The 26,946-nt window shown below is 43.3% G+C and overlaps 1 protein-coding gene across 2 annotated transcripts; it reads right to left on the bottom strand.

The window, feature by feature from the left end:
• Positions 1-344: 344 nt before the first annotated feature.
• Positions 345-23,629, bottom strand: LOC118382709 (serine/threonine-protein phosphatase 4 regulatory subunit 1-like). 2 transcript variants are annotated; one of them, XM_052504175.1, is made up of 19 exons: positions 23,490-23,629; positions 23,303-23,347; positions 21,064-21,199; positions 20,840-20,946; positions 18,379-18,521; positions 16,713-16,859; positions 16,129-16,236; positions 15,768-15,833; positions 15,269-15,427; positions 13,989-14,113; positions 13,098-13,846; positions 8,638-8,798; positions 8,234-8,515; positions 6,120-6,281; positions 5,657-5,757; positions 5,236-5,356; positions 2,763-2,891; positions 2,041-2,182; positions 345-1,514 (listed from the first exon to the last, which is right to left on the bottom strand). In XM_052504175.1, the coding sequence occupies exons 1-19, from the start codon at positions 23,494-23,496 to the stop codon at positions 1,351-1,353; spliced, it is 3,054 nt and encodes a 1,017-aa protein (XP_052360135.1). In that variant the 5' UTR covers positions 23,497-23,629; the 3' UTR covers positions 345-1,350. The 2 variants fall into 2 exon arrangements, with proteins under 2 accessions (XP_052360135.1, XP_052360141.1); XM_052504181.1 differs by having other exon boundaries at positions 21,064-21,148.
• Between the last annotated feature and the right edge of the window lie 3,317 nt (positions 23,630-26,946).

Below are 26,946 nucleotides of genomic sequence, written 5' to 3'. Positions count from 1 at the left end.
CCACGATCTGATTGAATCCCAGCCAAGGCATGGCACCGGTTGTGCACAAAAATCCTCTTTAGCCTTAAAAAGGAATATTACTTGAATGTTTTGCATGTCAGCAGTCAAGTTGTCAAGATATTGGTTGTTTTAAGAAGTGTCTCCAGCCCCATCACCATGATGATTTCTTCTTAAAATGTCCCAATATCTTGTTTTGCATGTCAGCAGTCATTTTGGGACTGTATCAACAGTGGACTAATGAAACGCATACTAAAAGATAGTTTGAGTGAAATTCCCCTTTAAGGCATGAGAAATCTGTTCCAGAGCCTCAGTCCCCATCCCTCTACACACAAACCAAATCCATCTACAAGTTTTAGTGCCTGCTTTTTATTTAATTTCATGTTGAGAAAGGTAAAACAGAACAAAATTGTATCACAATTCTATTCATGATCAAAATGGAAAAAAAGGTTACTAGAGATATGTACAGGTAGGGTATAAGGGAGAGGGACAAAGCAATAAGGAGAATGGGGGGGTCGCAGTATTTTATTCTCAGGTTAAAATACCCCGTTTCAAGTGAGTGTGTGCTGACCTTTTACAATTGGATCTCTGCTTGCTTAAACACCGCAAAACAAGACAGCCATAATATTAATAAAAAATACAATAGTTATTTTTCATTGACAACAGGACCCCCCCCTGCATGCCAGGGGGCGGACCTCTGTCTATGGGTACAACAATGTGCTGCACTAGAGTTAAAACAATGGAGGCAGGAGCCCTGTATTCCAAACTGTGCATTTCCCACCGACAGCTCCCCCACTGCCAGGCTGTGATAGTACAGATGTTTTTCGTTGATATGCAGGATACAGTATCAAAAAGGAGGAAAGCAATTACAGAAACATTGTTTAAACATTTTGAGTTGGATAGTCATCCTGCTATGTGCTTCCATAAAGCTTGTGAGATACTGGCTTTTCCACTAAGTCGGGAGGATTCTATCGTGGGAGAACGAGGAGCCGGGGGGAGAAATGGTCCTTATAGCTCCGTTTCCTGTGCGTTTCTTTCCACGCGTTGTGTTTTTCACCAAATCCATCTGGACATTCAAGTATTTTCACATTTAAGGAAGACACTTAAGGCTTCTGTGGCAAAAAATATATAATCAAACCACCAAAAAAAAAAAGTTGTAGTGAGTCGAGTTGTGCTGCACTGCATTGGGCAACTTGTGTTGTTGCGCAGGTCCTTCGCTTGTGTTTGTAAGTATGTAAGTCTAAGTGCCCATAGAAGAGGGCTTACATCAAGCCCTCGGCCCCTACCTGGCTTGAGTTCAGTAGAGCAGATGGAGTGTGTGTGTTTAGAGAGATGGGTGGGAGTGCTCTGGGCTCAGTAGGTCGAGGAGGTGGTGCTCATGGCGTCCTCGCTGATGCGTGTACTCCCAGGATGAACGCTGGCAAAGTACTTGACGTCCTTGTCCAGGTCCATCTGCAGAGCCACCAGGGTCTGCTCCAGCGCCTCCTGGTGGGAGTTGGCAGAATGCAGGAAGTACTCTGCATGGGAAGACAAAGAAACATGGAGGACAGGTGTGATAATGGTTCAGCTGCCGAAATCTGGGAGAACATTAACATATGTTCTAACACTACAGATGCAGTCTTTGCCGTGTTTCCTCATTGGGAATTAATAAAGTGGTTTGGATAAAAGTCTGCTAAATAGCATTTCATCAGCTTTATCGTATGTTTATTTTAGCTTTAGCTAATACTATGCTTTGAGGGCCTCAAACTGTAGACGTTTATAAGAAAGACCTGCTGACACCTTTTTAGCTGTGCTATTACATAGGGTGGTTTTAGTCAGTCTATTTTATCCCACTATATACACACATAGGTATGTGGACACCCCTTCAAATGAGTGGATGCGGCTAGTTCAGCCACACCGGTTGCTGACAGGTGTGTGTGTGTGATATATATATATATATATTCGTGTTTAATACACAACAAATTAAGTCATAATTGCTTGTTGTCCTTGTACTAACTATGGACTTGGTAAGCTCAACATGCCAGTGTGTGTGTATGCATGTACCTCTCTCCATCAGGCTCTGGCGGATGGTCTTGGCCAGCAGCACCCTGACGTTGGCCACGGGGTCAGAGGCCAGCTGTAACAGAGGGGCCAGCAAGTGCTCCGAGAACTGCTCCAACGACACACAGTCATCCTCAATTACCAGCTGACAGGCAAAAAGAGGAGGACGGTCAGAGTGTTTGAGACATACAGGGAGCATGAATGAGACCGAACAAAAGGAAGTGCACACACACACACTTGACCTCTCAGTCGCACACACTCAGAGGCATCATGATCTCTTTGTCCTCCCACACAAGAGACATTGTGGGACGGAGAATGGGGCCATTCATATAATCAAATAAAGTGCTTGGTACACTGTCAAGTGGGCCATTGAAAAACAGTGTCCTCTTCGCTACCAGTGCCACTCCACTCACAGTATAATATTGTAGAATGGAAACTAAGGCTCTTCAATAAAACTGACCTTAATAAAAAACGTCATTAAATCTTGGCAGATATCCCAGCAACGACCAGATGTCAGCAATGTTTTACCTGAGTGTCATGATCTTACTTTATGAGAAATAAATACAGGCGAACATATTTGATTGTATTTTTTAGGATATTTTACAAAATCACCCTAGGGTTGAGCAAAGGTAGAAAGTCATGTTTTGTGGTTACTGGATGATTGTGTTTGATAGGTCAGGGAGAAGACGAGAATAATAACGAACATGAAGAGAAGATGTCCTCACCTGACAGACGAAAGTGAAGGCCTGTCGTCCCGACCACCTATGGGAGTGGCAGAACTTCTCCACCAGCTCACTCAGGAAGTCTGCCAGCAGCACCTGGCACGACGCCACCTTCCTAATGATCTCACTCACCTGACAATACACAAAAGGAATACAGACATTGTTGATAGCTACTTGAGGAAAAACTGAATTTACTACGACATGTAGTTGTCCCACCTAGCCATCTTAAGATGAGTGCACTAAGTCGCTCTGGATAGGAGCGCATGCAGAATTAATAAAATGTGTGATGCATGCGCACACACACACGCATTACCAGTCAAAAGTGTTTTTATTTTCACTATTTTCTACATTGTAGAATAGTGAATAAATCAAAACATGGAATCATGTAGTAACCCCCCCCCTCCCTAAATAAGTGTTAAATCAAAATATATTTTAGATTCTTCAAAGTAGCCACCATTTGCCTTGATGACAGCCTAGCACACTCATTGCATTCTCTCAACCAGCTTTATGAGGTAGTCACCTGGAATGCATTTAAATTAACAGGTGTGCCTTGTTAAAAGCAAATTTGTGGAATTTCTTTCCTTCTTAATGCGTTTGAGTCAATCAATTGTATTGTGACGGTATACAGAAAACAGCCCTATTTGGTAAAAGACCAAGTCCATACTATGGCAAGAACAGCTCAAATAAGCAAAGAGAAACAACAGTCAATTACTTTAAGACATGAAGGTCAGTCAATCTGGAACATTAACTTTGAAAGTTTCTTCAAGTGCAGTCACAAAAAGCGTCAAGCACTATGATGAAACTGGCCCTCGTGAGGACCGCCACAGGAAAGGAAGACCCAGAGTTACATATGCTGCAGAGGATACGTTCATTAGTTACCAACCTCAGATTGCAGCAGAAATAAATTCTACAGAGTTAAAGTAAAATGCACATCTCAACATCAACTGTTCAGAGGAGACTGTATCACGCCTTCATGGACAAATTGCTACAAAGAAACCACTACTAAAGGACACCAATAAGAACAGGACTTGCCTGTGCCAAGAAACACGAGCAATGGACATCAGACTGGTGGGAATCTGTCCTTTGGTCTGATGAGTAGGTGTGATGGTAGAGGTGCTTTGCTGGTGACACTGTCTGTGATCTATTTAGAATTCAAGGCCCACTTAACCAGTATGGCTACCACAGCATTCTGCAGCGGTACGCCATCCTATCTGGTTTGCGCTTAGTGGCACTATCATTGTTTTTCAACAGGACAATGATCACCTCCTGGCTGTGTAAGGGCTATTTGACCAAGGAGAGTGATGGAGTGCTGCATCAGATGACCTGGCCTCCATAATTACCTGACCTCAACCCAACAGATGGTTTGAGATGATTTGGACTGCAGAGTGAAGGAAAAGAAGCCTGTGTGCTCAGCATATGTGAGAACTCCTTCAAGACTGTTGGAAAAGCATTCCAGGTGAAACTGGTTGAGAGAATGCCAAAATTGTTCAAAGCTGTCATTAAGGCAAAGGGTGGCAACTTTGATGAAAATATATTTTGATTTGTTTAAGTTTTGGTTACTACATGATTCCATGTGTTATTTGATAGTTGATGTCTTCACTATTATACTACAATGTAGAAAACAGTAAAAATGAAGAAAACCCCAAACCAGGTGTCCAAACTTTGACTAGTATTAGGTAATATAAAAAAGAAACACACCAAAAATATAAAAACGCAACAATTTAAAAGATTTTGCTGAGTTACATAAACTAAGGAAATCAGTCAAATGAAATTAATTTGGTCCTAAGCTATGGGGCGCAGCCATCGGTGGGCCTGTAAGTGCATAGGCCCACCAACTGGGGAGCCAGGCCCAGCCAATCAGAATGAGTTTATCCCCCACAAGGGATTCATCTCAGACTTAAATGAACATCAATTCTCTGGAAACAGCTCTGGTTGACATTTCTGCAGCCAGCATGCCAATTGCAAACTCCCTCAAAACTTGAGACATCTGTGACAATCGGTTGTGTGACAAAACTGTACATTTTAGAGAGGCCTTTTACTGTCCACAGCATATGGTGCACCTGTGTAATGATCATGCTATTAAATCAGCTTCTTGATATGCCACACCTGTAAGGATTATCTTGGCATAGGAGAAATGCTCACAAACAAGAAAGTAAACTTATTTGTACACAAACTTTGAGATTTTTTTTTGTACATATATATAGTATTCTGGAATCTTATGAAACATGGGACCAACAAATCGTTGCATTTGATTTTTGTTCAGTGTATAAAAATTGACCAAAACATGAGATGTTCATGTGTGGAAGTGGTAAGGGGAAAAATTTTATTTGAAATATAATGGCCCAACATGAAAAGCTACAAGTCCATTTCAATTATATGATACAAGACAAAAAAAGTGAGACCAGATTTTTTTTTAACAGAAAGTCAGAAAAACAGGGCGGAGCCCATTTAGGAGGGAGCTGTCTGGGTGACGTACCAGTTTGTAGGAGGTCCAGCGTACAGAGGACACTCGGTCCGTACACAGGCTGAAGGACAGGGGACGAAGGTAGTCATATACATCCTGACCACTGTACAACTCCAGTAGCAGCACCAGCTGTCTGAGAACACAGAGGGGAAGGTACTGGTCAGCTTTCAAAAAGAGAGATTACCCAGAGAACCAAATGTCACCAAAAGTCAATCTTTTAAAAGGCTATATCTATGTTTAACTCTCTCACCTACACACAGTAAAGGAAGGCATTGGCACAACTGACGCTCCTCATATTTACTGTAGGTCTGAGAGCGCAAACAATACCTAGGGCTACCACCATTTGTCTGGGTGGTAAAAGGTATGTGTGACAACTAAGTTCACAGGGAAAATCAGTGGATTAATAAAGTGTGGTAACAGACGGATAACCTACTCAGCCAGCTCTGATCGGAAGCGCCAGTTTCGGCTGTTGTCTGTGACCAGGAACTCCTGGAGCTGGTACAGGTATTTACGCCGCGTCTCCTGGTGCAGCAGCTAGAGGGAGAGGGACAGGGTGAGTGCTGACAGAGCACAAGTGACGGAATGGGGGGGGGTGAAAGAGGCTCTTTGACCACACAGCAGAACAGTGAACTCTACACTGCATAACAGAGGACACTGCAGGTGTCCCTAGATACCATCATCACAAACAGCAGCACTATTGGAAATATGAGCCATTTGGAACAGTAGAAACATTTCTGCTGCAGTCAACCAATTGATAAATCAACAGAAAGCAGGGATGTGAATGGGACAACCGCTAGGCGATGACAGGCTAGCTATCCATTCTAATACTACAAAGATCTAAGAAGAGATGGTACTCTTGAGAAATATTAATTCTTTACACTGATCTGCTGACTGACCTTGAGGAAGTCGTAGAGGTGTTTGAGGACCCCTACCCGCACCTCGTCCAGGTCCTTGAGGAAGCTGTTGAAGATGGGCACCAGGTCAGCTGCTGTCAGCTGGTCCCCCAGGATCAGGGCCAGCTCATGGATGGAGAAGGCCAGCGTCCGACGCACCTTCCACTGGGGGAGGGAGAGGGACAGATATTAGAGGCCAGGCAGGCCCAGATGTGTTAAAGGGTGTGTATGAGTCAGGGATTCCGTTAGCCGGTAATTCTTTTTTCGAAAAGCTGATCAAATTGACCAGGCCAATTGTCCGGGAGAAGAACAAAAAAATTCCATTGTGAAACAATGCTTTTGGCTATTCATCGATGGAAATACATTGACTGGTCATGCAATTTTTTAAAATCTGCCTATAGGCTCATTTGCATAATTTAGTGAGATTAAATTGGCGCATGTACAGTATATTCGTTACGCATCTTATTTTATCACACACACGTACAGAATACAGAGACCCTTTGAGCAGAAAATATGTCAGCGCTAGAGCTGCTGCTACAGCATCTCAAACAGCAAATGCAAAGGCAACGGAAAACAGGCTTCATTAGTGTGTCACACACCACTTTGCAATGAGTGAAAGGCAGCATGCATTTTGAAAACATATACTTAATTGTTTTAAACCTGAACGGTTTTACTACATACGAGGCACGTCTTACCTTGCTTCAAAGTAGCCTTGCCAAAATCAGACCATATTTGTGTAGGAAATTTTATATTTAAAAAACGTTCATTGTCCTGTAGCCAAAGGCACAATCCTAGTCGTATTAGCAACCCATGTAGTTGTTGCATATTAGATAATCTTTTCTTTCTACATTTCTAATAGATATTTTCATTTGTCACATGAAACCGCAGCTCTTTTGAAGAGTTTTCCCACTAATTGCATTACGGAACGAACATTTGAGCATAGCTTACCGCCTTGTGCGCTTATAATATGAATAAATAACAGTTTATCAACAATAAGATAAAGGTTCTGATCTACTGCAGACTAAGTGTTTTTTTAAATGTAGCCTAGGCTACTGGTTGTATGAATTTGGGATCTATCATCCCACAACTGTCCCAAAGTCTGTTAGGAATAGGCCATTTCGTTCTCAACAAGCCGACCAATGGAATAGGTCAACTTTTCTACCCTGGGGGATAGTAGATTGACATAGCCTAGTGATTTTGTTGTTCATTACTCATCTTGTTGGCTGAGGAAAAGTAAATGTGGACAGTAATTCTAGTGTCTTCAAAGTGTGCATCAAAATTAGGTAAGGACTGGACATCGTTGCATCCTTGACATGTTCTGTTAATATGAATGACCATAATCTACATCTGATTTCTGTCAGTCTAAACACTGTGGGTGGACGCCCTAAACGGGTTACGCACCCAATGCATATGGGTCTGGTAAATTTCTCAAAATGACCAGTAGACTAAAATGCTGCAGGTCAAATGTCCAGCTCTACATTTTCCTAACGGAAACCCTGGTAGGAGTGTGTGTGGAACACAGGGGGCGGCCAGGTGGAGACAGCAGCAGACGCATACACAGGCCTCACATGGGTGGGGGAGTCAAGCCCTTTGGGCTGCAGCACCTGAGGAAAAAGGCGGTCCTTTGCAGGCATGCAAAATCTGGGGTTGATGACTGAATGTTGAAGGGACAGGAGCTTGTTTTTGAGAACTGCAGTTGGGAACTCAACAAGCTAAAATAAGATCCACACATGGGGCTTTGGAGAAACACGAATTAAAAAAAGGTGCTGGAGGAGCAGCAGAAATAAGAAGTAAACCTGCCCCATGCTCCAGTCTAGGTCCCGTCTGTCACTGGAAATAGACCAGTGACAGAGAGCACAGGGCTACATGCTAACCTCACCAGGGGTTAGTTCAGATACTGTAGAAACGTTGCCTTTAGAGCTGATCTGAATAGAACCAAATCTACAAGTGAGCGAGGTTCTACACAATCAATGTACATTTCTATGTAAAAAGTCCCATAATGTTGCGTTCTACTGAATGTGTTCACCGCCTTGGGTTGAACATTTGACGAGAAAAACACTTCCACTTTAAAACGTGTACAGTGGAATTGACAGAGGGCGTGTGTACAGGAGACCTACCTGCATGTCGGAGGCCAGGGTCTCGTAGGTATCCCGGAGGCAGTGCCAGTTCTGTCTGCCCAGGGTCATGGCCACACCGGGCAGGCTGTAGGCACAATGCTTGGCGATCTCCATGTCCACCGTCTGGGCTCTGGAAGGGTCTGTCATGGACAGGTACTGGTCCAGCAAGGCCTGGGGGATCACATCCTGATGCTTGGATTTCTTCTCATCCTCTGGACTGAAGCTGCTGTCGCTCAACTCAGAGTCATCACCGTGGCTCATTTGCAGGGTCGAGGTTCGGCTCTACACAGATACACACAAAGATTAACCACGGTCAAACATGACAACCTTGTACCCTTTTCTCTAAAAGGCGTGACATCACCCCCCCCCCCAAAGGTAGGTCTCCACCACCCATTCCCCCTCACCTCCATGTCTGAGTGGTCTCCTATGAGGGGCATTTGGTGCACTCCAAAGGGGTTGTCGTGGTGGTGTCCCCCCTTGCTGTCCCGGGGCTCCAGAAAGGCATCCTCTAGGTGAGAGTCCATGGTGGTGGCTCTCAGAGCAGCCGTCAGGACTTCCACTTGTGCTGCAGGGAGGGAAGGAAAGGAGACATGGATGAGAGTGTATAAACTTTGAGGCCTGTGTGTGTGTGTCAGTCAAACAGGCGTTCTGTGCCGTTTTTACACATTCATTAGACAACAGTAGGCCTTTATCTGGGCGTCAGATAGCTCAGCTGTATTGTGTATCCAGTATTCCTAGATATTATGAAAGGTGTACCAAATGTGTCGATTCTGGGTCCTGTACTTCTTACATTAACAATATCGACTTGTCTGTACAAACTTGTAACCATCATGCCGATGATGCTGTTGTGTATGCCATTTCCCCCACGGTTGACCCGGCTCTATCTGAAATACATTATGCCTATATTGTATTAGAAACACTGACCTGAAGTGAGGTAAATGCAGGTAAACTAAATACATGTTCTCTAGAGCACATAAACAAAAATAACTGCCGATTTAAGCATACGTACTTTGGAGGGTATCAGTATTGATCGTGTGCTGTATTGATATTTGGGCATCTGGACAGATGAAAAGCTGTCTTTTAAAATGCATATTGATGACTTAGAATAAGCCTATTTTGATTCTCAGCTTATTAACTATAGCAGGGTTTCCTAACTCTGTCCTCGGGACCCCAAGCGGTGCACGTTTTAGTTTTTGCCCCAACACTACACAGCTGATTCAAATGATCAAAGTTTGTAGTAGATAGTAGAAAGCAGATTATTCAGTCACTGTCGGTGCTAGACTATGGTGACATCTACAGTAGTGGCCAAAAGTTGAGAATGCCACAACTTGCTGCTTCAGTGTCTTTAGATATTTTTGTCAGATATTACTATGGAATACTGAAGTATAATTACAAGCATTTCATAAGTGTCAAAGGCTTTTATTGACAATTACATGAACTTCATGCAAAGAGTCAATATTTGCAGTGTTGACCCCTTTTTTCAAGACCTCTGCAATCCACCCTGGCATGCTGTCAATTTACTTCTGGGCCACATCCTGAACGATGGCAGCCCATTCTTGCATAATCAATGCTTGTATGTCAGAATTTGTGGGATTTTGTTTGTCCACCCACCTCGAGGATTGACCAGTTCTCAATGGGATTAAGGTCTGGGGAATTTCCTGGCCATGGACCCAAAATATTGATGTTTTGTTCATCAGGGCCACTTATCTTTTTTGCCTTATGGCAAGGTGCTCCATGCTGGAAAAGGCATTGTTCGTCACCAAACTGTTCCTGGACGATTGGGAGAAGTTGCTCTCGGAGGATGTGTTGGTACCATTCTTTATTCATGGCTGTGTTCTTATGCCAAATTATGAGTGAGCCCACTCCCTTGGCTGAGAAGCAACCCCACACATGAATGGTCTCAGGATGCTTTACTGTTGGCATGACACAGGACTGATGGTAGCTCTCACCTTGTCTTCTCTGGCCAAGCTTTTTTCTGGATGCCCCAAACAGAGAAAATGACTTTTCCTCCGTCCTCAGCAGTCCAATCCCTGTACCTTTTGCAGAATATCAGTCTGTCCCCGATGTTTCTCCTGGAGAGAAGTGGCTTCTTTTCTTCCCTTCTTGACACCAGGCCATCCTCCAAAAGTCTTTGCCTCACTGTGCGTGCAGATGCACTCACACCTGCCTGCTGCCATTCCTGTGCAAGCTCTGTACTGGTGGTGCCCCGATCCCACAGCTGAATCAACTTTAGGAGACGGTCCTGGCGCTTGCTGGGCTTTTTTGGGCGCCCTGAAGCCTTCTTCACAACAATTGAACCGCTCTCCTTGAAGTTCTTGATGATCCGATAAATGGTTGATTTAGGTGCAATCTTACTGGCAGCAGTATCCTTGCATGTGAAGCCCTTTTTGTGCAAAGCAATGATGACGGCCACGTTTCCTTGCAGGTAACGATGGTTGACAGAGGCAGAACAATGATTCCAAGCAACACCCTCCTTTTGAAGCTTCCAGTCTGTCATTTAAACTCAATCAGCATGACAGAGTGATCTCCAGCCTTGTCCTTGTCAACACTCACACCTGTGTTAACGAGAGAATCACTGACATGTCAGCTGGTCCTTTTATGGCAGGGCTGATATAGTGGAAATGTTTTTGGGGGATTCAGTTAATTTGCATGGCAAAGAAAGACTTTGCAATGAATCTGGTCACTCTTCATAACATTCTGGAGTATATGCAAATTACCATCATACAAACTGAGGCAGCAGACTGAAAATTAATATTTTTGTCACTCAAAACTTTTGGCCATGACTGTATATGAACGCAGCAGCCACTTCCTTAAAGCCTTTAGTTAAGATGCTCTTATTATGGGCAAATTATTTAAACGTATCACTGCATACTCTACTAGATTGATTAAAAACTATTTAATACATTTTAGAATAAGGCTGTAAAGTAACAAAATGTGGGGAAAGTAAAGGGGTCCGAATACTTTCCGAAGGCACTGTATAGATATATACAGTACCAGTCGAAAGTTTGTACACCTACCCATTCAACAGTTCTGTATTTATACTATTTTCTACATTGTAGCATAATAGGGAAGTCATCAAAACTATGAAATACCAAATATGGAATCATGTAGTAACCAAAAATCCCAATATATTTGAGATTCTTCAAAGTAAATAAATCACAGACAGTGGCACCAGTAAAGCACCACCACACCACCTCCATGCTTCACGGTGGGAACCACACGTGTTTACCTACTCGCAAAGACACGGCAGTTGGAACCAAACATCTCAAATTTGGAACTCAGAACAGATGTCCATTGGTCATGTTTCTTGGCCCAAACAAGTCTCTTCTTATCGGTGTCCTTTAGGAGTGGTTTCTTTGCAGCAATTCGACCATGAAACCTGAGTCACAGTCTCCTCTGAACAGTTGATGTTGAGGTGTGTGTTACTTGAACTCTGAAGCATTTATTTGGGCTGCAATCCAAGGTGCAGGTAACTAATGAACTTATCCTCCACAGCAGAGGTACCTCTGGATATTTCCTGTGGTGGTCCTCATGAGGAAATGCCAAGTGTGCAAAGCTGTCATCAATGTGCCTCCTTGAAGAATACATTTTTGTTGAACACTTTTTTGGTTACTACATGATTCCATGTGTTATTTCATAGTTTTGATGTCTTCACTACTATTCTACAATGTAGAAAATAGTAAAAAAATAAAATCCCTTGAATGAGTAGCTGTTTCCAAACTTTTGACTGGTACTGTATGTGCGCATGTTTTTTGGGGTTGGGAGCAATCCCGCCTCGCAGGGGCTGTGGAGGTGCTTGCTATGCCACTGCTTATAACTATAAATTAAGTAGAACTATAAGAAATCTAAGATGTGTCAAATTATATCCAGCTCAGTGCTCCAGCTATTTGTTGTTGAAATAGCGCCCCTTCTGTGCACATTTGGTAATACCGTACACCCCCGTATGGTACAGAAACAGTATGAAACTCTGGATCCCGCCAAACCCTAACACAACCAAGTTGAATATGCATTGTTCGTCAAACCAATGCATTTTTTACATGCCACTACTGCAAGATCATGTGGAGATTTAAAGTAATGTGTGCCCCATTTTAGAAACGGCAAATCTCAGGAGACTCCTCTGGAATTGAACTGCTATAATGGTATTTCCCACACAGTGGTGATCTGTAGTATAGGCCTGGCCTATGAGTTGAGTTCTCTTTCCATGCAGTATGATGGATTGCATCTACAGGCAGCACATGTAGGCTCACAAATACAAGAGGATTGCAGGAAAAGCCATTTCTGTCATAAAACAACAGCTTTAGTTTGAAGCTTCTTTCCAGTGCTTTTTGGTAACCTGACAAGGCCCTTAGTTTCATTATGTGATTCATGACATTGATATACCGGTACACACCTCTCACAATTTTTCTATTTACTGCCTCTCAGTCCCTTTCAAAATCGGGCCCAAAAATATCCTCCCGTTTGTATTGTGTAGAATAACCAGGCGCCAGCAGGCTGCTAACCTCACATGCCAAAGCGACATCAAGGGTTTCCTTCCACCGATAACACAGTTAAATGGACTCGAGGTCCAACCTCTCAAAGCGTTGGCCTATAGCGCTAGCCTCTGAGCTCTCTTGGAAAAGACAGGTTGTCGCTTTATTGCCCAAGGGAATTCACACTCCATGACAACTTCTTCCTAACGGAATTACATACAGCCTACAACACACTAATAGCCACTGTCTCTGAATGGACACAACCCCACGTATTTCAACAGTGACCAAAATAACCACCTCGAGTTAAATTATATGGTGTTTAAGTAAGCAGCTTATAGCTGTAGTGTAATCCTCTAATAGTGAAGTAAAGCTTCATAGACACACACAAAGCTCACCTTTCACGTCAGGGTCATCAATATGAGGCTCCAGGTTTTCAATCAACTCTTCCAGCTGTTTCCGGTCCAGGACGGGTGCCGAGGCCTTAGTCTTGCCGTGACTGGAGGAGCCATAACTGGGGGACTCCTGCTGGCAACTTTCCCCATGCTGGAGCAGCTCAATGTCCAGGTCCATCTCAGCGATGGGCATCCTCCAGAAGTGGAAGGAGTTGTAGAGCTCCTGCTCAGGAATACTGTCCTGAGGACTGACAGAGGGGGATTCCTCTACTGGCTCAGACAAAGATGAAGGCTCAGATATGTCTGCTGGTGGGTCATCCTTCTCATTAGAGGTTGTGTGCTTCTCAGGTGGCTGTGGCTCATTCTCAGTATCCCCTGAAGGGGCTTCCTCCCCCTCCCAAGCCCCTACTGTGTCGGAGGAGTCGGGGGTTAACGAGGAAGGCTCCTTCTTGCTCTTCTCGCCACAGAGGCACTCTGGAACTATGTCGGCATCCTCGCAGCACGGTCCACCGTCCGCCACCTGCTCCCCACCCCCCTCCTCTGCCACATCCACTCCTCCTACCTCCTCTGTCCGGCACAACACCCCCTCCCCCGGGTGGCCTGTCGAAACGCAGTCCTGTTGTGGACAACCCTCCTCTTGGTTGCCATTTGTACATGCAGGCAAGTCCTCCCCCTGCCCCTGAGAGTAATTCTCTGTGTTAGCCCTTAGGGAGGGGTCTGTAGTGTCTGGGTTCCGTGGTTTCTCCTCAGTACTGGGGGAGAGAAAGGAAGCTAGTTACAAACAAAGCAGTTCAAATCTCAAGCTTGGTGAATTTTCTTCAGAATGAAAGGATCCAGCCATTCATGTAAATTCCCTTTTAGATGCCTGCTCAAAAAGGCCAACAATGGCTGCACCTGTTCTGTGGGTGGACACAGTAACACTCGCCCACCTCCCCCTCTCTGAAGTACTGGCCCACACTGTTAGAGCTGGCGAACGTAGAGATGAACTGGCCCAGTGACTGGAAGGCAGCCTGACGCACCTGAGAGACACACACAGTAAGAGACAAGAGGTCCAGGAACAAATGAGTACGACACTTACTTACACTCATTTAGCAGACCCCCTTGTAGAGAAGTAGCCAAGCTGTGAGTTCAAATAAGGAGGCTGAGTGCTTAAAAAAATAGAATTAAAAAACACCCTGTCAATTTTCGATAATGGTGGGAAAACTGGGCTAACTATTGTTAAATAATCACTACCACCAGGCCTCGCAGTAAAACACATTATATCTAAAAAGTTATTTACCTGCAGCATGAACAATGGCATTCTAGCCCCATGTCAATGTTTAATGCCTATGCTAACAGTATTTACCAATGGAGGGGTATCCTACGAAGCAGGTTTGAAGTGTTAGCGAGGTAACTTTGGTCAAATCTGTGTTCAACACATGGTAACAGGTCATACGAAAGTGGCTGACTTTTTAGTCAGGTAAATTTCTATGGCAACGAATTCTTCAGAACTAACGTGCTCCGGGGAAGGCTAACTCCACTTAACCTGAATAAAATGACTGAGCCATGATGAGTTGAGGACCAATGAAATCAGATTCCCTCCCTCTTGCAAAGATTGCATCATCATCCCCTTCATTTGAGGAAGACTGATTAAATATTTCATTAAATCAAAGTTTTTTGTATGTTAAATACATCACATTACAGATTTAGTGATGACAGAACGCCTTTTAAACTTCACACACAAAGACCTTTAAGGAATTAAATCATTGTATCGGTAGGAATAAGGGAAAGGTGGTTGTCCATTAATAAGCACACCAAAGTCGGCACTTCAACAAGCCTAATTCACACCATCGCCTGATGAATTTGTAATATAAAACTTTCCTTTCATTTCAGCACAAATTTAAATGTGGCACTGACTCGCCCATAGATCGATGTTCAGCATTGTCTCAATGAAGAGTTCAGTGTTCGACTAGCCACGCGCAACATACATGCAGTTACAAGCCTGCTAGAGTGAAACGGCAGGCTGGACGAGCAATATCCACTGTCGTTGTACGGATGAAACCTGAACTGGAATGTCAAGCTAACAAGCTGGTTAGCTTTTGAAAACCCAGAGTAGATCTAGATTGCTTCGTAAGATACCCCTCAGGTTGTGGGTTGCCAAATGGCAGAAATCCTCCTTTCTGTTGAGTGCTCACCCAACGGGAGGGGTCACTGATGAGGCTGATGAAGAGCGAGGAGAGCTTGGTCCTGCGCACTTCCTGCGAGGTGGACGAGGAAACGGTCATGAAGCACTCAGCACAGGCCTTCCTCACCCCCCACACGTTGTCCGAGCAGAGCTGGAAAAAGCGGGGCAGCTGGACAGGAAAGAGGTGGGAGAGAAAGGGAAGGCAGAAGAAAAAAATGCAGGTAGTCAGAGCTTGAAATGCCCTTCCCTTGTCGCACAGGGCCAAGTGGAGTCACACAGAGAGAGAGAGTCAATGTGTCACCCGCTACAATCTCAATGCCACAATACAGTTGCAACAGAGAACAATACACAGAGTGCAGAAAAATACTGACAATACAGTGGCAGTTGGGAACGACATTAGGAGCAATAGTAGCTTCTGACTGTCAGATTACTCAAGCGAGTAAACCCTGGTGTGACAGGGCTAACAAGTCAGTTGGCTGAGAATGAAACCAAAAGAGGTCAACATGTACCAGGAGTTCCTCTGTCGCATCTCCTCCGACAACACTGCAAATGTCGCCAAAGTTTGCTGCACAAACCTGCCATAAAACACAGAAAAAACAAACATCTAAAACATTGACTCAAAGCCCACGCAGATGTAACAATACATTAAACAAAATAGCTGAAAAGACCAATACTACATGTGAGAAAGTCTGAGTGTGTTCAGTCCCCATAGACACTGCCTGGGAGTGGTCTAATCCAGGGTTGTGTTCATTACAGTACACAACAGAATGCGTAAAAAATTGTAACCTAACAATTTCAGGTAGTCCCTCGTGTTTCAGTTGGTTTTCATCCATTTGGTGGCGAATGAACACAACCCTATACTCTACTGACCTTGCGTACGTGGAACATCCTGCAGTCGCAACACATCTCACAGAAGCGGGGCAGGAAGAGGCGCTCGGTGATGTCCTTGCCCACCATGGGGGCCATCTTACAGATGATCTACAGACAAAAAAAATCAAGTCTGTCAGCATCCTCCTCACACCGCATGGAGGTTTGGCCACATCACAAAAAGACTACATGTGTCCTATGGACAGCCTTGAAATACTCTTGCCTTTGCACTATCTGCAGGAGGGCAAACAACTTGAATGCTGGCTGCAGCCTACCCCTGTATAGCACAGCTATTGTAAATATCAAGTCAGATAAAACAAAGGGGTCAACCTCATGACATAAAATGCTAATGTTTTAAAGTAGCATATCTTAAAGTGATTGCTTGGTAATATAAAAACATGGTGTGAGCATCATTTTACAAATAAACTGCACCATACTACATTTCCTCACACTCGTGCTTCTGAAATAAAACCCTATTCCCTATGTAGTGCAGTACTTTTGACCAGAACCCATAAAAATGTACTTAAGTAGTGCACTACATAGGGAATAGGATGCCATTCAGACATCTCCTCGGTCACGTGACTCACAGCCATGGCTTCAGTCTTGACGTCGTCGTTGCTGTCGGGGGCGGTCAGGTCCACCAGGACAGGGCACACCAGGGTCTCAATGTCCCCCCTCTCAATCAGCTCCTGCTCCAGCAGCACCAGCAGGGCTGCCTGGCTGGTCTTTCTGACCTAGGGAGACATCACAATCACTATATAGAAGTTATTAATAACATTGGTAAAATATTAGAGTTGCAATGAAATGTTTATTTTCGCAGCTTAATTCACCATTCAAAAAAGTTAAATAGGTGTACATTTCAAAGGCCATATACAGGCATCTGAAAATTTGAACAGGTAAACTTAGCAAAAAAAGAAACGTCCCCTCACTGTCAACTGCGTTTATTTTCAGAAAACTTAACGTGTAAATATTTGTATGAACATAAGATTAAAAAAAATCAGACATAAACTGAACAAGTTCCACAGACATGTGACTAACAAACAGAATAATGTGTCCCTGAGCAAAGGGGGGGGGGGTGGCCCTAGCCCTCACCCCCCCGATCCAACAGGTCCCAGAGGTGCTCAATGGGATAGAGATCCGGGCTCTTCGCTGGCCATGGCAGAACCCTGACATTCCCGTCTTGTAGGAAATCACGCACAGAACGAGCAGTATGGCTGGTGGGTCACGTCAGGATGTGCCAGGAAAGGTACCACATGAGGGAGGAGGATGTCTTTCCTGTAATGCACAGCGTTCAGACTGCCTGCAATGACAACAAGCTAAGTCCGATGATGCTGTGACACACCGCCACAGACCATGACGGACCCTCCACCTCCAAATCGATCCCGCTCCAGAGTACAGGCCTCGGTGTAAAGCGCATTCCTTTGACGATAAACAAGAAACCGACCAGCACCCCTGGTGAGACAAAACCGCGACTCGTCAGTGAAGAGCACTTTTTGCCAGTCCTGTCTGGTCCAGCGATGGTGGGTTTGTGCCCATAGGAGACCTTGTTGCTAGTGATGACTGGTGAGTGCCTGCCTTACAACAGGCCTACAAGCCCTTAGTCCAGCCTCTCTCAGCCTATTGCGGACAGTCTGAGCACTGATGGAGGGATTGTGCTTTCCTGGTGTAACTTGGACAGTTGTTGTCACCATCCTGTACCTGTCCTGCTGGTGTGATGTTTGGATGTACCGATCCTGTGCAGGTGTTGTTACACGTGGTCTGCCACTGCGAGGACTATCAGCTGTCCGTCCTGTCTCCCTGTAGTGCTGTCTTAAGCGTCTCACAGTACGGACATTGCAATTTATTGCCCTGGCTACATCTGCAGTCCTCATGCCTCCTTGCAGCATGCCTAAAGCATGTTCATGCAGATGAGCAGGGATCCTGGGCATCTTTCCTTTGGTGTTTTTCAGAGATGGTAGAAAGGCCTCTTTAGTGTCCTAAGTTTTCATAACTGTGACCTTGCATTGCCTACCGTCTGTAAGCTGTTAGTGTCTTAACGACCGTTCCACAGGTACATGTTCATTAATTGTTTATGGTTCATTGAACAAGCATGGGAAACCGTGTTTAAACCCTTTACAATGAAGATCTGTGAAGATTCTTTACAAATTATCTTTGAAAGACAGGGTCCTGAAAAAGGGACGTTTATTTTTTTGCTGAGTGTATGATAAACAACACAGAGGGATAATGTAATGAATTGTCACACGCCTCCTTTACCTGGTTGTTCTGGTCAGCCAGGTATCTCACGACGATCGGTAGCAAGTATTTAGAGAAGGCAAACGGAATGGAAGGTCTGTTCTCTTGACAGAAAATGGCGATGTGAGGAACTTGCTCCATTAGCTCTGCTCTTACTGTGGGCTCTGAAAGAGAGAGGTCATCCAATATATATATATATATATATATATATATATATATATATATATATAATATAAAACAGTAGAAAAGGGCCCAATGAAGTCTGAAGATCAAAGGCCCTTTAAAAACAAAATGATCTGGTTTCATCAGACAGCAGCACAAGTGCTCAACCATGAGTGAACCCTGGCTGGATGATGAAACCAGAGCCTTTGGTCATTTAAAAAAGGACTTTGGGGACACAATCTCTCTGGACAAATATAATGATATCCCCCTCTGTCCATAGGGAGGATATAATTTGTCCTGACAGAGAGAGATTGTTTGCAGAAATAGTTACATTTTCTTAACTTCTGATGTGAATTTAGGTAGGCCTACATTTGAATGAAATACATCAATCCACTAATAAATCAAGTAGAATATTTCCCAGGCTTGCCCAAAAGCACACCCACCTTTGAAACTCTAGGGGAAACACTTTTTATTTTATTTAACGATGTTCATGATGAAGTTGTTTTAAAACATGTCCACTGACTGACTGATTAAGGTCCCCTCTGGTCAGTGTACTCCAGGGTTGAGGGCCCTGGTTGCTGCTCTAATGTATGCATGCACCATTAAGCAGGGCTTATGTTCTGTTATAATCTTCACCCGACACAGCCAGAAGAGGACTGGCCACCCCTCATAGCCTGTTTCCTCTCTAGGTTTCTTCCTAGGTTCTGGCCTTTCTAGGGAGCTTTTCCTAGCCACAGTGCTTCTACACCTGCATTGCTTGTTGTTTGGGGTTTTAGGCTGGGTTTCTGTACAGCACTTTGTGACATCAGCTGATGTAAGAAGGGTTTTATAAATAAATGTGATTGACTGGCTACTGCATTACGCTATCATGCCCTGCGCTTACAAGGACACTGCTAGTCCACTATCCTACATTCAGAGAACATTCAAGAAAAACTGAGTTATCCCAGCTAATAACACCCAATCCATTTCCTAAACCCTACCACTTCCCCATGGCCCTAACACTTCGATGTCTGACTCCAATAGGCTCCTGAACAACTTCTATCCCCAAGCCATAAGACTGATAAATAGCTAACAAAATGGCTACACAAACTACGTAAAGTATTTGTCCCATGTTTCATGAGCTGAAATAAAAGATCACAGAAATGTTCCATATGCACAAAAAGCTTCTCTCAAATTTTATGCAGAAATGTGTTTACATCCCTGTTAGTGAGCATTTCTTCTTTGCCAAAATAATCCATCCACCTGACAGATGTGACATATCAAGAAGCTGATTCAACTACATGATCATTACACAGATGCACCTTGTGCTGGGACAATGAAAGGCCACTAAAAAGGTGCAGTTGTGTCACAAAAATGCCACAGATGTCTCAAGTATTGAGGGAGTGTACAAATTGGCATGCTGACTGCAGGAACATCCATTTTTCTACCATAAGCTGCCTCCAACGTCATTTTAGAGAATTTGGCAGTATGTCCAACTGGCCTCACAACTGAAAACCACAGACGATGTTAATGTTGTGTTCAGAGTGCCACATGGTGGCGGTGGGTTTATGGTATGGGCAGGTATAAGCTGCGGACAACAAACAATTGCATTTTATGGATTTGAATGCAGATATACTGTGACCAGATCCTGAGGCCCATTGTGAGGCAGATGCATATCTGTATTCCCAGTCATGTGAAATTAATAGATTAGGACCTAATGAATTTAATTATTTCAATTGACTGGTTTCCTCATATGAACTGTAACTCAGTAAAATCATTTAAATTGTTGTGTTCATATTTTTGTTCAGTATAAATATGGTATTGGAACTGATCCTGTATGTTGCTTACTTTCTCATTTTTGTTCTACCATATGTTATTTTTAGTACTACATTGATTACAGTGTTGGATTTAGAGCTTGCAAAAATGGCATTTCACTCTACTTGTGCACATGACATCAAAATTTGAAACTTGGATAGGTAGAAGCAGTGGTGCACCTTCTGCTATATTCCTTAGCATGCCTTCACCTTACAGATCTACAAACATCGAAGGGTTAGGGCCAAGGGGGGTTGAACAGGGACCGGCTGTAAAAGTAAGGCTCAAATGCATTTCACCCGTTTGAAATGGCAGCCAGGTGCAGTAAACAGTCAGTTAAATACACCGCTCCATCAAACATTTATAGGCCTCTCTCTGCACTGGTGACCAGCTAAGGAGAACAGGCTGGCTACTTAATGACACAGAAATAGGGGCATGTCCAGAGCACGCAGACACAGGTTTGGCGTTTTCAATTCAGTGAGCCGTTAAATATGAAACAGACACGTCTCATTCAGCAATGGGGTCTTACCTGAGTCATCGGCCAGTCGGCCCACTCTCTCCAAGACAGTGATACAGTCCTGCTCATCCTCATTTACAGCTTTAAGTGTGTCCAACAAACTTCGTGCCACCATTTGTCTGGAATTCACACAATAACAAGCAGGCATAAAAAGGAACCATTTTACTATTATCCAGAATAAATGTAAAAAGTCTTCAAAAGTGTGTGCTCTAATAGTGTTCCATTGGATAAGCTACCTGTTAAAAATGTTTTCGCTAGCCACGTATTTATCCAATCTTCCAAGAGGAGTCAGCATCTCATCTTGCGATACAAAGTCCAAGGCTGAAGGTATAATAATGATGTCAGACTCTGAGCTGTAGTCATCCACACCAACTATTAAAGACATTGGAAATATTGTGCATGAGAGGCACCCACCACCACCCAGACAGGCCGGTGAGTGACAGTGATGAGGAACAGCGAGTAAAATGACATGACATGCAGTAGTGGCAGAAGCTTGGCAACAATGCTAAACCTATTAGCATATTTTTTTTTAACCTTTATTTAACTAGGCAAGCCAGTTAAGAACAGATTCTTATTTTCAATGACAGCCTAGGAACAGTGGGTTAACTGCCTGTTCAGGGGTAGAACGACAGTTGTGTACCTTTGTACCATATCAGCAGTAGTTAAAAGAATAACAGGTCCAACAGAAAAAAGGGCACAGTGAAAACGACAGATTTGGTGAGAAGAACACATATGAAATAGGCCTACAATGAATGACAAAATGCACATAGCTTAAAAGCAGGTATGGATCTGTGGGAGGAAGGTAGTTATATGTAGGTGGACTTATTGCATTTTGACTGTTTTCACAATGGTATGGGTATGTTGCCCTATTAAAACAAAGCAATCCACCCTCTTGCAACATAAACAACTAGCTTGTACTGTAACCGTGGGCGCATGCACGCTGACTTCGGTCACCAGCTGTGCGGGGTTTCCTCCAACACATCGGTGCGGCTGGCTACCCGGTTAAGCGAGCAGTGTGTAAAGAAGAAAGCCTGGTGTGGTTGTGTTTCGGAACACGCATGGCTCACGACCTTCGACTCTCCGGAGTTCGTACGGGAGTAGCAGCAATGGGACAAGACCAATGGCCCGGCTGGGTGCAAATCTATATTGAAAAATAATTGTTGGTCCCATGTTTTATGAGCTGAAATAAAAGATCACGGAAATGTTCCATACGCACAGAACGCTTATGTTCCATACACACAAAACGCTTATTTATAAGCCAATACCTGTCGGGTGTGGCATTATCAAGAAGCTGATTAAACAGCATGCCCATTACACAGGCGCACCAAGTGCTGGGGACAATAAAAGGCCAGTTGTCACAAAACAATACAACAGATGTCTCAAATTGCGGGAGCGTGCAATTGGCACACTAACTGCAAGAATGTCCACCAGAACTTTTGACAAAAAATGTAATGTTAATTTATCTACCATATAAACCGCATTAAACGTAATTTTAGTGAATTGTGTAGTATGTTCAACCGGCATCACAATCACAAGACCACGTGAAACCAAGCCAGCCCAGGATCTTCACATACGGCTTCTTTCTCTCCGGGATCCTCGTAGACCAACCACCTGGACAGCTAATGAAACAGGAGAATTTCGGTCCGCAATAAAGCCCTTTTGTGGGGATAAACTAATTCTGATTGACTCCCATGATTGCACCCCTGCCCAGTCATGTGGAATCCATAGATTAGGGCCTAGTGATTTATTTAAAATTGACTGATTTCCTTATATGAACTGTAAACTCAGTAAAATAGTCAATTGTTTCATTTATATTTTTGTTCAGTATAGCTAGTTGGCTAGTTATGTTTTCATACTAATTTAGTTTGGCTAGCAAACCAAATAATCCAAAATCATTAACCTTCCACATCGGGGAGGTTCAGGTTGAGTGACTAGAGTCAAATGGCCCTGAACGAATTTCATAAAAATACGCTAGTCTTTGAAAATAAATCAACAACCTCTCTCCGCTGAGGTAGCTAGCTATCGTGCACAGATGCCCGGTGGATTAGGTGCGGAACCTAGAGTGCGAGATGTTCAAAATAAAATTGAATACAAAGCAGTGAATCGAAACGTGTAATACTGGTAATCTGCTTTACCTGAGCTAGATGGCTAGCCGTTTGAGAGATGCTAACTAGCCAATTAGCTTGCTAGCTAGCTGGTTAGTTTATGACCCAACTTCAGCATGCGCGTGACAAGCGTTAGCTGTTCCAAAACGACTTTTGCAAGCATTTAAATGTACGATGTGAATATACCTCTTTACACATCGAAGAACAGATTTGTAAGTTGTTAAGAAAGGTGACAGTCCAACACGTATACCCAAGGCCCACTCAGACGACCCACCCATGAACTCCATTGCCGACAGGGCAATTATGTAGCAAGCTAGTTGGTACCCCTAGCAGTAAGAGTTCCACACTAAAAACAGAGGGGAAAACTTACATCCGTCCAACTCCTCCTGTGAATCCTCTTTGAGCAAAGATATATCTGTAAAAACAACCAAAAACGGAATGAAAGGATACTCAATTGATAGCTTAATTGTACTTTCACTCGAAACTTTTAAAATATGGGACGGAAAAAGTGTTAATAACGCATTTTCCCGAAGCTAATGTAAATAAAGGCTACGTACCCGCCATCTTGTCCTGGTCCTACATTTAAAGTGGTATGGGCAGACGAGGCTTCAACTGGAGAGGGAGAAAATAGGAGCCGCCGTTAAAAACTGAACAACGAGCGGTTCGGATAGTATCAAATCCGTGAACAAATCACCACTCCACCTAGAGGCGTTAATACTAAAGTACAACGCCCAAATAATAGTTTAATCAATTGCTTCAAATTCTGTTCAGTGACTGAATAATAATGTTCTATCTTGTGATATTGTAATTGCTTTGCTTTATCTTGGCCAGGTCGCAGTTGTAGTGTGAACTTGTTCTCAACAAGCCTACCTGGTTAAATAAAGGTGAAATAAAAAAATATATAAAATATAGCCAAATATGGTGGATAAATTAAGAGTGTTCACTCAAGCCGTTTACCAGCATCAATGTGTGAATGTAATATAATGCATGATTCTACTGTTGGAAGTGATCATTTCCTGATTTCGTGTACCATGAACGTTGATGTTACTATTCCAGACAGGGTACCACTTAGAAGATGGGGCTTTCATAAAGCAGACTGGGAAAAGTTTGGTGATCATTGCTTAAAGTCTGTTGGAGAGTTGACTTTAGAGAGGCCGGTTGATGTACTGTATGTGCTGCCTCTGTGACCTCACTGATTTTGAGTGCTGTGAATTTATATGTACCAAGTAAGTGAAGTGGGTGAGAAAAAGAAGGTGGTTCCATGAGTAAGGCAGCTCCAAAATGCAGGTGTTCCAGCCTAGCTCAGTGATTTCTGTATTGGTGGGGAAAGCCAGCAGAAAATACAGAGCATTGCGCCAAGTCTAAGGGTAGGGCTAGAAAATTCGAGCCCCTTGGGTGCTGACAAAGAGTTACATTAGAAGTACCCATCCAAGAAGGCTCAAGGTCATTGACCACAGATAAAATAACATCAAATCACGTTATATGTACAGTAGCTTTGATTGGACTGATCATGTCAACATCATACTTTCAACAATCTTAGCTAGCAGTCATCATCATGAATCAAGTCGACAATCTACTGGCAAATCTTTTTTAATCCTTGTCATATGAAGATAAATTATAGATAAAACATAAACATTACACAACAAGTTGGAAATCACAAATTCAACAATGAGTGGTTTGGAAGGAATCAGTGAGCATTGCATTGCAAAGTCATCACTAACCTGCTATTCAGTGGAGTGGCTCTGTGGTCCCAAATCTGAGATTAAGGGTCTCTTTCCCAAATCAATGAAGCATGTTTTGTGCCACGCACAAAACAACTGTTAACTCTAAACTGCGAAAACTTGACTTCTGTGAGTTCAAGACAACTGGAAAGTCAGGAATAAACGAGCTCCGACTGGGAAAATGTGTTTTGAATGGTCATCCAACTCGGAATTGTAAATCTGGCCTCTTTCTAGCGATACAAAGATCAATGACGTCATCATGATTCAACCTTGTTTTTTTCTGAGTTCCCAGTTGTTTTGAAAGCACCATGTATCCAGAGAATGGCAGACATTGATGACAAAATGTGCCCAAGAAGGACCGTCGCGCCACCTTCCTGTTCAAGTGAGCACAGCACAACAAGGTGAGTCCAAAAATGTATTCTATGCTGCTGCATAAATTATGTATTATGTCAGGGAGCAATGTATACTGTAGCTAAGAAAGTAATACTAAGTGTATGTTGTGTAGTAAGATGTTAGTAGCCCATGTGCCTCACCCTAATAATTTGGTATGTTTATCCTTTAATTTTGCCTACTGTTTTGACTTGGTGGTGCACTTGGTGGTGCCTATAACCTGTTTTAGAGAAATGTATTCATTGAATATTGTAAGAGCTTTCATTGTCCGCTTATATGCCCCCTTTATTTAGTTATCTCATGGGTCTGACTTGGTGTACAGGGAGAACACTGTAAGAATGGCCCGTGTTCTGAATTCTGTCGATGTACAGTATATTTCAAAAGTGCTAAACACATAATTATATTGACTATACCCGTCCTAGCTCGCTCATTAATGTCTTACTCGGAATTACAGATTGCCTCTTGTCTGCTTGTTGTTTGTTCCCATATGCCATAGTTTGTACATCTCAATTGTCATTAGAATCCACACTGGTTTAAGCAAGTCAGCCATCTCAGCTATGTTTTTTTAATAGGCAGTAAAGGAGGCTGAATGAACTGTTTCACTGCCAGGCAAGGCTCCGCTGAAAGACAGGTGTAGCAGTGGTAAGATTTTGGGACAGCTTTACGTAGGCCGTTTGTGGGCACCGTTTGTCACTGTTATAGTGCAATTCATGTATTGTTTAGTGCTGTGTGCTGCAGTGACTTTGCTGGCATGCATCCCAACTATATTTATATCGCCACTGGCTATCAGTCCTTTTTTGTACAACAATGATTAATGATGTGTTTTCGAATGTAGGGAGGGGTATTGGGCCTTCCCTATATGCTGATGATGGAGCTATTTGTAAGGTGGGAAGGAATGTCTGATGTGATCAAATTTATAGTGAATGTTGAAAGATTGTCAATTCACTGGGGTTTTAAATTGTCAGTGCCGAAGTCTTGTATGTTCTTCTCGAAGAAAAAAGTTGCTGATAATATACAGTTGTTTCTGTACGGACAACAGCCCGTGGGGTGTAAATAAGTATAAATATTTGGGTCTATGGTTCAATGAGCAATATACATGGAAAGATGTAAGAAGTGTAAGAAGGCGATGAATGTTATGCGCTCTGTCTCTGGTTATGAATGGGATGATGATAGACAACTGTTGATGGATATTTATGGAGCTCTGATCAGGAAGACAATTGATTACGGGTGTATAGTGTATGGAACAGCGGCAAAGACTTGGCTTCAGAGGCTGGACAGAATCCAGTATTTAGCTTTAAGGATATGCATTTATATCAACATCTGTATGTGTCTTACTAGTTGTCATTAGCTTATTGAGTTAAGTAAAATCAAATCAAATGTTATTTGTCACATGCCCCGAATACAGCAGGTGTGGACCTTACCGTGAAATGCTTACTTACAAGCCCTTTACCAACAATGCAGTTCAAGAAATAGAGTTAATAAAATATTTAAATAAACTAAATTAAAAAATTGAATCAAGGAAAAAGTAACACAAGAAATGTACATAACAATAATGAGGCTATATACAGGTGGTACCGGTACCAATGTCTATGTGCGGGGTCTATCTCAACCACACTGCACACTGCCCTAACCCATCTGGACAAGAGGAATACCTACATGAGAATGCTGTTCATCGACTACAGCTCAGCATTTAACACCATAGTACCCTCCAAACTCATCATCAAGCTCGAGACTGGGTCTCGACCCCGCCCTGTGCAACTGGGTACTGGACTTCCTGACGGGCCGCCCCCAGGTGGTGAGGGTAGGTAACAACATCTCCACCCCGCTGGTCCTCAACACTGGGGCCCCAAAAGGTTGCATTCTGAGCCCTCTCCTGTACTCCCTGTTCACCCACGACTGCGTG

This window comes from Oncorhynchus keta, chromosome 4 (assembly GCF_023373465.1).
Source record: "Oncorhynchus keta strain PuntledgeMale-10-30-2019 chromosome 4, Oket_V2, whole genome shotgun sequence".
Taxonomy (NCBI): Eukaryota; Metazoa; Chordata; class Actinopteri; order Salmoniformes; family Salmonidae; genus Oncorhynchus; species Oncorhynchus keta.
This window is presented reverse-complemented; position numbering and strand designations above follow the sequence as displayed.

What these genes read in the sequence shown, in the direction of transcription:
- LOC118382709 (XM_052504175.1), bottom strand. An exon ending in TCAAGACTGAAGCCATGGCT is followed by an intron (nt 16,237 to 16,712) that starts GTGAGTCACGTG and finishes TTTTGTCTGTAG; the next exon opens with ATCATCTGTAAGATGGCCCC. An exon ending in CCAGAGCCTGATGGAGAGAG is followed by an intron (nt 1,515 to 2,040) that starts GTACATGCATAC and finishes CTTCCCATGCAG; the next exon opens with AGTACTTCCTGCATTCTGCC.